Source organism: Palaemon carinicauda, chromosome 37 (genome assembly GCF_036898095.1).
Source record: "Palaemon carinicauda isolate YSFRI2023 chromosome 37, ASM3689809v2, whole genome shotgun sequence".
Taxonomy (NCBI): domain Eukaryota; kingdom Metazoa; phylum Arthropoda; class Malacostraca; order Decapoda; family Palaemonidae; genus Palaemon; species Palaemon carinicauda.
The window spans coordinates 10,010,506-10,023,129 of NC_090761.1; the positions used below are offsets into that span (position 1 = coordinate 10,010,506).

At 42.7% G+C, this 12,624-nt stretch overlaps 1 protein-coding gene across 2 annotated transcripts in view; it reads left to right on the forward strand.

The window, feature by feature from the left end:
• Wdr37 (WD repeat domain 37) overlaps positions 1-12,624 on the forward strand; it is a 660,332-nt gene that overhangs the window by 511,440 nt on the left and 136,268 nt on the right. For both annotated transcript variants that reach the window (XM_068360758.1, XM_068360757.1), the window contains exons 3-4: positions 9,762-9,832; positions 10,433-10,552. In XM_068360758.1, the coding sequence (XP_068216859.1) occupies positions 9,762-9,832; positions 10,433-10,552 (191 nt within the window). The remainder of the gene's footprint in view (positions 1-9,761; positions 9,833-10,432; positions 10,553-12,624) is intronic.

The window sequence follows — 12,624 nt, forward strand, 5'->3', positions numbered from 1 at the left end:
GAGGCCATAAGTCTTAGGTTGTCCAGTTTACTATAAGAAACACAATTCATGAGGCTATTAGTATTAACCATTTTGAAGTGTTATATTTTATATCCCATGGAATTTTTTAAGGATTTTCTGAGAGGGGTCTATTCTTTAACCCTTCAAGTTATTTTGTATAAACTTACACAGCATTTTGAATATTCTAGAAATAAGTTAGAGGATTACAATTTAAGTGTTAGGAAAAATAAAGGTCCAAGCGATTGTGAAAAAAAATAAACAGGGCAATGACAAGGTCATAGTTTTTATCCTAATCATTTCAAGCCAAATTGCAACTGTAGCTGGGGAAGCAAATTAGATAAAGAATGAATGCCTTAGTAGATAAAGCAGATTAGTAAGGAAAAACTTTCTTTGATGTAAAGAAGAAATTATGTGAAGAAATAATGAAAATAAAAAATAGGGTACCGAAGATAGCCTCATGTGAGCCTGAAAAACAACAAAAGTATTTTGCACTAGGTTTAAATTCTAGACTGCAACAGATTCACCCACATAATTCGACAAGGCTTGGAATTAATTGTACTGTATTTCAGAATTAACTGAGTCTCAAGTACTTTGTGGGGAATGATGTTTTGAGGGCAAAGCTGACAGCAAAGGTTGATTAGAACCATGAAATTGAATGATGATTCCAATGATTGATATAAGAATCAGGAATACAAGATTTCTATATTAGACCTCAAATATTTACCATGCAATTCCCTCTGAATACCTAATAGGAGATCAGTTTTCAAAATAAGACAGAGTGATAAAGTAGAAAATTTCCTAAGGATATACACATATCCAAAAATATTGGAAGACTTTCCCAGTTTTATACAACAATTTTATGTGCAATTGAAGGGACACATGTAGATATCTTGCTTAGTATAGAGTTCAAGTTTGGAAGGGGTAATTTTGTATAGGAGGAACTGCTGAAACTAGGTTGAGGATTAGAGGCTACTTCAAGATGTACAGGCTGATAGTAAATATAGGAGTGATGTTGTGGTAGTAAATAGATTCGTGGAAGATGGAGCAGTGAATGGAGTAGGAAAATGCATGCATTTTTTATATTGGTAATAGTGGTGAATATATAGGATAATTCTATTATGAGAGAAGAGATAAGTCACAAAATAAGAGGAGCAATAAAGTCAGCTTAAGGTGTGCAAAAGAAAGGAATAAAATCTAAATTGTTTGTGGAAGTGAGGTGTGAATATTGAATATGAACAAAAAGATTATTTGTTTGCGTAGCATATATGATGTAAAAAGAACTGTAAGCATGAGAAATATGGAGATATACAGAGAAAATGTTATGAATGTATGTGTAGGTGAATGGACGTGTTTGTGTTTTGTGAGATGGTTTAGCTATATGAAAAGACTGGAGAATGCCAGACTAGTGAAAAGGTGTATAGTCAAGATATATTAGGAAAAAGGAAGATAAAGACAGCAAATTTCAGATAGAGGGTGTCTAGGAGGTATTTGAAAGGAAGGCCTCAGCTTCCAGGAAAGGAAAGGATATTTGTTCCCATACTAACAAACCTTCCGTTATTTATGTGGATATTCTTTCATCAAAGCTGGAAAGTAGCCATTAGACTAAAAGTGTAAGGTGGCAACCCTGCCTAATCGCTTGAGCGGGTAGGCCGGGGGTGGTGGGGGCGGGTTGGGGGGGTACTGGGTGGTACCCAGCCACCTCTATATATACTGTACTCTCACAGCTATGAGCTACGTCACTTTTTCTTTTGGCTCGATAGATATCCGACGTTTCCTCTCTCTCAAGGCTGTCATTGGGCTTTTTTATTGTTCTTTTTCTTTCCAGGTGTGTTTGCTCTCTTACAATTGCCTTCATGCAGACCTGTCCTGGGGGCGAGGGTGCCGCGTGCGGTACCTTTATGTCATTGTGGGATGCTGGCCCGCAATGTCTTTGTCCATTGTGCAGAGGGCATTGTTTGAGCAGCGTTCGCCCTGTACAGAGTGTAGGGAGTGGCCTGCCTCCCAATGGGAGAAATTTGAATGGCTAAGTGTGATCTCTCTCCCTCAGGGGTGAGGAAAGCGCGTTCTTTTTCTTCTTGTACCCCCAGATCTCTTTTTAAAGCTTCTCGTTAGCGCTCTTACGAAGGGTGATCGAGCAGGAGAGCAGACTGTTTAACTCCTTAGCAATCAGGGGTACTGGAGTGTTAGTTGCTTCCCCTAGAGGAGCAACTTCACCTCCAGCTGCTGGGGAGCCATTTTCCTTTGCAGATGTTTACAGGTGTGGCTGTCCTTGGGGGTTTCTGCACCCCCTACGAAGGAAGAGCTTGTTCGACTCCTTCAGCGTGGTGTGACGAAGGATCCTTCTCCAGAGCCCGGAACATATCTCGCTTTGGAGTTTTACAAGTTTCATCTGTCGCCCTCTCCCGGACCTTCCACGTGTGGACTAGGTGATCGCGTGTGTTCGCCCCTCCAATAGTCTCCTATTGACGACGATCCCACACACCGTCCTGGGACATCGTCATCCGTTAACCTTCAGCCTTCTGTTCTTCCCCACAGGGTTACTGCAGCTGTAGATGATGATCTCCTAGTGACCATCGTTCCTTCCAGCGGCGCACAGGGACGAGCTTCTCTATCTCCTCGTCCTTCGGGACACTTCTCCCGATCTTTGTTCGCGACGATCTGAAGATCACCAGGATCATTGGTCATCACGATCGGAGCGCTCTTCTTTTAGTAGGTGCTCTTGCTCTAGAGCTTCGCGCTCACGAAACCAACGGTCTCAACGCTCTCCTCTCTGGCATTTCCCTTCACAATGAGAGGTCTTGCGATCGCACCACGCACCATCACGAGCATCCAGGTCTAGACCTAGGTCCAAACGCTCTCATTCTAGATCTCGACGGTCTGGATCACAAGGATGGCGCTCTCGTTCGCGAGGACGAAGCTCCCGTTCATGAGGGCGACGTTCATGCTCGCGAGAGTACCGTTCACGAGAGCGACATTCACGATTGCAAGGCCAACGCTCACGTTCGAGAGCTAAGCACTCATGACATTCACGGCGTTCTCGATCGAGAGTTAAATGTTCCAGATCACGAACAGTACTTTCTCGATCGCGAACCGTGCGTTCACGATCAAGGTTTAGATGTTCCTCATCTAGAGGTAGAGGTAAGCGTTCGTACAGTCCATCAGCGCGTCCCCCCTCAGTCTGCCTGTCTCCCAAATAACCCCGGACCAATCCTGATCATAAGACAGACCATTCTTTAGACAGGCATCCAGCTAAGCCTCCAGTGTCTTTTACTGCCTGGGGGGCTTTAGCGAAGTGTTCGCCTATGCAACGCTCGACATCCTATCGGTGACGCATTCACCTATGCTCAAGGTTGCCCCCTACTGAGAGGCCCACTGCCAATATTGTCTGGCGTAGGAGTTAGGAATGCCCAAGGCTTCCTTCTACCACTTCGACTCCTAGTGCTCCTGTTGCGAGCACTTCTGCTCGCAAATTTACATGTAAAATTCGCAATTTTGCACGCAAATTGCTGATATCCATGAGCAATTCGCAAGCAGAGGTTTCGGAACTGCGAGTAAGTGTGGTACCAAGCCCTTCGCCTCCACCTCTGGCTTCTACCACCTCTAGCGGCAGGCCTATACCCTTCCTAGAAGGGTTTAAGGAGCCAACTAATAAGTTCGCTAATGTTCCTATTAGTACAGACCTTCCTCCTCGTCCATTTAAGGAGCGTTTCCGGTTGCCTCAAAGGCTCCCCTATGTCGGAGCAGGCTCCCTCTAGGATTCCCCCTAAGAGATGTTCTCCTCCTAGAATTCCAAGGGAAACCTAGGACTTGCCAAAGGATGCTGAACTCCTTGCATGGGTCAGCACCTTCCTCACTACCCTGCAGAAGTCCTTTTGTGTGGCTCCTCCACCGCCACAACCTTTGTCTGCTCCAGTCAGAGCTACTCCAAAAATCCCCCTGGAGTCTTCTTTGAGTTTGTCACGTAGGAGTGTTGACCCTAGATTGAGACCATAGTCGAATAGGGCACGTGGATCTACTCTACCTCGATATTGTGCCATAGTGCCTCCTCCTTCTGATTCTTACATGTCTGACCCTCCCTTTACTCTGGTGAAGGCAAGGGAGGTCATAACAAAGAAGCAGAAGAGGAGGATGAGAGGCGTAACTCCACCATACCCCAATCTCCTCCACTCTAGAGGAAGTAGGGACATGGGCTCTGGCAGGGAGATCTCTCTGCACCCTTCAATTCTCGAGAGATTGAGGTAGTTCCTCTGGACCAGCATCCCATTTCCTTGCCTCTACCTGAGGAAGAGCATACGGTTCCTGCTGCTGAGGCTTCGGCTACTGGTGTCCCCAAATCCTCGCTACCTCCTCCTTCCATCACACAAGAGGAACACCTTCCTGTGCGAAGGGAATCGAAGGACTCTAAAACCAAGCCTAAGAACGTTACAGCAAGGGAGGCTCGGTTGGCAGAGGCACAAAGAAGGTCCCCTGTGGCGGGTCCCTTGATAGATCCTGTAGATGACCCTGACCTACCCCAAGCTCTGGACGTGAGCCTGGAGGTAGATGAGCTCTATGACTCAGACAATGACAATGACAATCTCTCTAGAGCCCCTAGACCAAACTTTCACTGTGAACAAGAGAGACGTGTGTCAAAACATACTTTTTGGCAGGTCCCCTCTTGCATGAGGGCCATCAATTGGCTGCCAACTCCTGGTATCTCAACTCAGGAGATTAAGGAGATGGTTCTCGATGAGACCTTTGAGACCCATAAGTCCCCTAGAACCAGTGCAGCCTTGCTCTGGTCTAAAGGCTTGATGGCCTCCTAAAGGAAAGCTATTGCTCAGATATTCGGAACTTCCAGTTCCTTGAGGGCAGATTCCTCCTCTCGATCTTTGCCACTTCCCTTTGTTCTACAAAGGAAGTACAGTACTATGAGATTGAAGGGGAATCTCATTCTACCATGTCCCTTGACCCTTCGATAGAGTCGTTGATGAAGGGTCTCCCAGCTCAAACCCTCTCCTCTTTTAGGACCTCCCTTTCGGCACTTGAGCTTCTCAGCATAGAGAGAGGAGTGAAATACGCCATGCAGGCTGCTTCCTGGCTTGGTCTGTGGTTGGGATCCTTGGGCTTCATGGTGTGCTCCCATGGTCTTTCTAAGGAGTCATCTATGAAGTCTTTGTAGTCTTTCCTGATTTCAGGCACCTGAAATCTTGAGTTCTTATCGCACCACATAGTCAACTTTTGGGTGAATGCAATTCTCAAGAGAAGGGTCACTGTCATTGGGAAATTCCATAAATAGGTGCTGAAGGTGGAAGTCTCCCGTTTGAGTAGTTCCATCCTGGAGGATTCTTCTCTCTTTGTTCCAGAGGAGATTGAGAGGGTTGCTGAACGATGGAGGAAATCGTCGAACGATTCTCCCCTCAATAGGGCCATGACATCAAGGTCCTATGGAAAATCTTCCCAGTCTTCACACAGTCAGCTGGCTGCCTCATTTCATCCCTCAACTTCTAGTTCCTTGGGACCTCACAAGGTGTCTAAACACCCCTTCCAGTCCAAAGACCAGAAAGGGAACAAGTCCTTCAGAGGTAAAGAGGGAACAAAGGACAGTGGCCTAGGTGGTCACTCCCGCGAGGTTTGGAATTCCTCTTCACCTTTCACCTGTGGGAAGATGCTTGCAGTGCCTCTGGCGGAGGTGGCAGTTTCACGGGGCCAATTCTTGGACAATCAAAGTGATTTCCATGGGGTATCGCGTCCCGTTAACGAAGTGATTTCCATGGGGTATCGCGTCTCGTTCATTCGATCTCTCCCTCCTCTGACTCGAGATCCAGTACATTTAAGCTTTTATGCGAAGGGATCTGCAAAGGAGCTGACCCTCAGGGCCAAAGTCCAGACCATGTTGCAGAAGGGCGCTCTTCAATAGGTTATGGATGGGTCTCCAGACTTTTACAGTCAAATTTATTTGTGAAAAAGGTGACTGGAGGCTGGAGACCAGTCACTGATCTCTCCCCTCTGAACAAGTTTGCTCAACAGACTCAGTTCAGAATGAAGATGGCAGACACTGTCATTCAGGCAGTTCAACCAAAGAACCTCGTGCACTCTGGATTTCAAGCATGCATACTTCTAGATCCCAATCCATCTGTCTTCAAGGAAGTATCTCAGGTTTATAGATGCGACAAAATATACCAGTTCAAGGTTCTATGCTTCTGTCTCTCAACAGCACCTCAGGTCTTTACCAGAGTATTTGCCCCGGTGTCATCTTGGGCTCACAGGAACGGCATTTGTCTCCTCAGATATCTGTACGGTTGGCCAATTCTGGCAGACTCGGAGAAGACCCTTCTTCGTCATGGAGACATGCTTCTCGAGTTTTGTCAGGATCTGGGGGTGTTGATAAATCTCGAAGTCATCACTGGTTCCTTCACAGAGACTGGTATACCTCGGTATAATAGACACTGTACAACAAAAAAGTCTTCCCATCAGACGAAAGAGTACAGTCTGAGAGAAGTGGCTTCTCCCTTTCTCAGACGGGAAGTTCTACCGGCCTTTCGTTGGTTGAGTCTGTTAGGTCACCTAACCTCTCTCCTCTGTCTAGTTCCAAACAGCTGCCTGAGGATAAGATCCTTGCAGTGGCAATTAAAGTCCCTGTGGAATCAACACTCAGATCCACCGAACACTCTAGTTCCAATTACTCAGGAAGAAGTGACGGACCTACTTTGTTGGGTGGCAGACGGAAACCTCCGCAAAGGTCAGGATCTTCTTGTCCCTCCTCCAAACTTGATGCTCTTTTCAGATGCATCAAAAGAAGGGTTGGGGGCCCACTTGCTGCATCCTACGATCTCTGGCCTCTGGTCAGAGTCAGAAAGGTACCAGCACATAAATCTCCTAGAGGTGAGAGCAGCACATCTAGCTTTCCATCAGTTCCAACAGTTGCTGGCAGGTCACTCTGTGGTGTTGATGAGAGACAATACCACAGTAGCAGGGTACATAAACAAACAAGGTGGTACCTTTTCGCAGCCTCTATGCCATCTTGCAGTAAAGATCCTCAGATGCATAGAATATTCGGTGCCCCTATCGGCTTGCTTCATTTCGGGCAATAGGAATGTGCTCGCAGACAATCTGAACAGAGCGACTCGGATAGTAGGCCCCGAATGGTCTTTGAATCGTCAGATAGCCAACAAAGTCCTGACTTTTTGGGGTTCCCGACTGGAGATCTGTTCGCAAAATCTCGGAACAGCAAGCTTCCGCGGTACTCTTTTACAGTCCCGAACCCTCAGGCTCTATGGCAGAATGCATTTCAACACCGGTGGGACAACGTCGACGTGTACGCCTGTCCCTTGTTCTGACTGGGGAGAAAACTGCTCAACAAGACCAGAGCATCCAAAAACCTAATGATGACCCTTGTAGCTTCTCTATGGCATCATGCAGAGTGGTTCCCAGACCTTCTGCAATTTCTAGTAGATCTATCGAGAGAGCTCCCTCCACAGCCAGATCTACTCAACCACACACAAACATCTTCCACAGAACCGTGCAGTCGCTTCGATTTCACGCCTGGAGACTATCCAGCGTCTCCTCTGTCAGAAGGGCTTTTCAGGACGTTGCGGAGAAAATGTCCAGACACTTGCATAAGTCCTCGGCCTCTGTGAACCAGGCAAAAGGGACAGTCTTCTGTGGTTGGTGTCGTGAAATGAATCTCTTTCCTCTTGATGCCTCTATCCCTGAAATAGCGGAGCTTCTTATATACCTTCGGGAGGAAAAATTCTTTTCAGTCCCGGCGGTGAAAGGCTATCGCTCAGCCTTGAGCCTCACCTTTAAGTTGAAAGGAGTAGATCTTGCCTCTTCATTGGAGTTTTCTCTACTCATACAGTGTTATGAGATCACTTGCCCTCAGTCAGAGATCAGGGCTACTCCCTGGAACATGGTTCATGTCTTGAGGTCTTTAAAAGAGCCTCCCTACGAACCATTACGCCATGCAACTGATCAAAACCTCACTTTGAAGATGGTATTCCTGCTTTCTTTAGCCTCGGCAAAGAGAGTCAGTGAACTTCATAGGCTGTCATATAACATTGCCCATTCAAGGGGATGGCAGGAAGTGGTACTCAGCTTCGTCCCTGAGTTCTTTGCTAAGACTCAGAATCCAGGGGTACTGGACCCTAGTTTCGGGCCCTTTCAGATTGTGAGTCTCTGTTCCGTAACCAATGACCCAGATTAATTGTTACTGTGCCCAGTGAAGAGTTTGTGATATTATCGTAAACGCACTGCAGCAGCACGGCCCTGACTAACATCTCTATTTGTTAGCTACTGTAGAGTAAAGAGGAGAATCACTAAAATCACCATTTCATCCTGGATCCACCAGGTGATTGAAAGGGCTTTGGGCCTTGATCCTCCTCCGGCTCAACGACCTAGAGCCCATGATGTCAGGGGCATCACCACGTCCTTGGCATTCAAGCGCAACTTTTCTATGTTGCAAGTATTACAAGCGGGCTTGTGGAAAAGACAAAATACATTAACAGCCCACCATTTGAAAGACGTGACCCACAGGAGACTCGATAAATTTACTGTTGGTCCTGTGGTGGCTGCTCAACAAGTGGTTTAAGAATACCTTGGGCTCCTTGTTGGACATGTAGTATTTGGTTGAGGGCATTGGTGGCCCGGGTTAAGACTGGGATGAATGAAAGAATGTCTGGCTTTCCTTTCGTTTTCTTCCCCTCCCTTGAGGTACAGCACCATGGGTCTCTCTGCAAGATGGCTTCAACCTCTGCTGGTAATTATTACTTACCTTGTGTAGCCTTGTATAAGTCATAAATTTATTCACGGTCCACATCCCCATTGTTTCCCGCGAGGTAAGCAATAGGAAACGTCTGTACTAATTCCTATACAAACTCTGAATGTGTTCATATTAGACATACATAACTCTCAATACAATGATTAGCATAGGCCGCTATTATACCCACTTTGTATACATAGCGAGGGGTCAAAGATTTCCCCAGACCATAGTCATATGGTGTACTAGGTAAATCCGGGTCAATGTTCATGCCAGATTTAATGACTTCTGCTCACCTAAGAGTGAGTCATCCACATAGATAATGAAAGGTTTGTTAGTATGGGAACAAATGACAAATTCGGAGATAATTTGTACTTTTCCCTAACTAATACAAACCTGTAGTTATTTATATAAATTGGCCATCATCACCTGTTCCCCAGAAGTCCTTCCTGCAATCCAAAGTGACGTTGCTCACAGCTGTGAGAGTATATATAGAGATGGCTGGGTACCACCCAGTCATCCCCGGCCTACCAGCTCAAGCAGTTAGGCAGGGTTGCCACCTCATACCTTTAGTCTAATGGCTACCTTTCAGATTTGCCAGAAAAATATTCCCTTGAATAACTACAGGTTTATATTAGTTAGGGAAAAATACAAATTAACTCTGAATTTGTTATTTCTAGATAGAAATTAATGCTGCCTTGTGTATTAGGGTTAGTATGTTGCTGATGAGTTTTTTGTGCAGCTTTATGATGCAGGTACTACTGTTGAATTTGCCTGTACAGCAGTGGAGCCATAAATGTGATAGCTATCCTTATCTTGTTTTTACTCGAGCCTCCCCTATAGGAGAAAGTGCTTCTTGTTGAAGAATATATGAATTTATGCTTGTTTAGTTGGTAAAATTGTTTTAAAATAAGTTTAATATATAATATGTCATTATCAGAACTAAAATTGTGAAGCACCATGTTACTGATGTTTTTTCTACTAAAGATTTCAATGGTTTTTAAAGTAGCGATTGCTTTTGCAGGGCTCGGCTTCATGACCTATTCCTGCACATAGAAAAAGAGTTTGAAGCCTTGTACACGGAGAATCTTCATTGTAAGTTATGTTACTGATTTGACTTTTGTTTTGCAATGCATATATCTTCTTTAAAGTCTTGTTACTTTACTTTATTATTATTATTACTAGCTAAGGTATGGTTATGTACATTAGATAATAGTGTAATTGCCCATGTGAAATTAATCTTTCGGATCTAAGCTACCATTCACATATACAGTATGTACATTTATTGTATATAGATATGCATATATACTTTCCTGCTACTTTTTTGTAGGCTTTTATATATAGTATATGCAATGATATATAAAACATGCAAATATGTATTTAATTGTATATTTATGTGGATAAGTCTTTGAATTCAACTCAATCTAAATGATTTTTAATGTGGATTGTTATGATTTTTATTGTTGTACCCTTTTAGGTGAATACTAATAACTTTTTTCCTTTTTGGCTTGGCCAGATCAGGGCATTAAGTTGTTTGTCTCTTTGACCTTTGTATTTAATAAAACTATTAAAGGTTAAGTGAGATCCTCATTTATAAGGAGGCAGGTTTCTGATGTTTTTTGTACTACTGTATAGGCATTTTAAAAGAAATTTATATTATCATATATTTTATTTTTGATCTCATTTATGTTTCAGTGCAAGAAAAAGTAGAGAACCTGACTGAAAGACTTGAAAGAGAATCAATGATTGGGGAACGGCCAATTGGCAATGAAGAGAACGATGCTGCATCTACCAAGGGGATGTTGAAGAACAAATGTGAGTATGATTACCAAGTTCCTATTCTTTAAAGAACTAATAAATTTTTCTAGTTATGGCAGACACACCTATATAGTTTAGGGCTCCAGCATCTTCCCCTAAATAATGTACCATTGATGACCTAACAGTAATTTTTTTTTCAGGTGTATTTATATAAAGACTAAATGTAAACTTTCCCAACCAAGTGTTACTTCATTACCTATAGGTGCTTTGTTTCATGTGAAACATTTCTCCATACTAATATTAGCTGATGTACAAATGCCTTGAAAGCATGGTGACATTTGTTACCACAAAGATATTTCCAAGGTTCTATATAAAACATACTAACTCCATTTGAATAATCCCTGAAGTTCTCTGATTTTATTGGTAATCAAGAGACTTGGCTATATGAAATACCATCTGTTCCAAGAAATAATAGCCTTCAAATGGTATTCTGGCATACTTCATTATTTGGTAATTATTATTATTATTATTATTATTATTATTATTATTATTATTATTATTATTATTATATACTAAGCTACAACCATAGCTGGAAAAGCATGATGCTATAAGCCCAGGGGCTCCAACAGGGGAAATAGCTCAGTTAGGAAAGGAAACGAAGAAAAATAAAATATTTTAAAAAGAGCAACAACATTTAAATAAATATCTCCTATATAAACTATAAAAGTTTTAACAAAACAAGAGAAAGAGAATTAAGATAGAATAGTGTGCCCGAGTGCACCCTCAAGCAAGAAAACTCTAACCCAAGACAGTGGAAGACTATGGTACAGAGGCTATGGCACTACCCAAGATTAGAGAACAATGGTTTGATTTTCAACTGTCCTTCTCCTAGAAGAGCTGCTTACCATAGCTATAGAGTCTCTTCTACCCTTACAAAGAGGAAAGTGGCCACTGAACAATTACAGAGCAGTAAGAAGAATTGTTTGGTAATCTCAGAGTTGTCAGGTATATGAGGCCGCGGAGAATATGTAAAGAATAGGCTAGACTATTCGGTGTGTGTGTGCGTAGGCAAAAGGAAAATGAACCGTAACCAGAGAGAAGGATCCAATGTACTACTGTCTGGCCGGTCAAAAGACCCCATAACTCTCTAGCGGCAGTATCTCAACGGGTGGCTGGTGCCCAGGCCAACCTACTACCTATGAGTTGATAATTTTCTTTATTGCATCCGTATAGAATCAATATAATCATTGGTAATTTCAAGTACAGTATATCAAATACGTCTTGTAGATAAGGTGTTATTCATTATTTTTGATAAATCAGTTCGATATATATCTCACATTTCGTGACACATCTCCAATGAAAATATGCTTACTATATGCTTACTATACTTTCATTAGGGTTTTAGGTCACCGGATTATTTTTAACACTATGGAACAGTGTTTGAAGCTTGTTAACAGCTTACTTCCAACTGACATGCATATTCTGGTTTTTTAAATTTGTTACTTTGGTTACTTCTAAATGGAAGGCAGGTACTACATGACATAAACTAATACAAAGTTGTCATGATAAACCTTCTTTAGTGGGAACAAACACTGAAGATTGGTTGACAAATGAAAAAGTTATGAGATTAGAACACTGGAAAGTAAATGGATTCACAGTCTTATTTTATAACCGATTTATTTTCTTTTTAAAAGTTATTGCATCCTGGGAATCAGTGGAAAAGCAGATCCTCCAAAACTAGGCTATTAGTTATATAGGAAAATCCCTAGCTTTCTTATCAAGTCACGTTAAGCATCAGGACAAGTAAACTTTAAAACATTTGGCCAGGCAAATGGAAAGATTACATCATAACAAATGGTTACCCTATTTATTTGAAAGTAAATAATGTTTGTTTTTTATTTATACCTAATAATTAAACCATTGTAAGGGATAAGTTTAGGGTAGGCCCCAGTAAGACTTGATGATTTGATGGAAGTACATTGATGATTTTAAAGCTACGATAGCATAGGGTTAGTATAATGGCACTATGAATAAAAGTTTATAATAAAGAAAAACAAGTCAAAATCTTTGCTGTATTAGTACAATACTGTATCTTTGAAAAGAAAATGAGCATAAACAAGGATTGAATG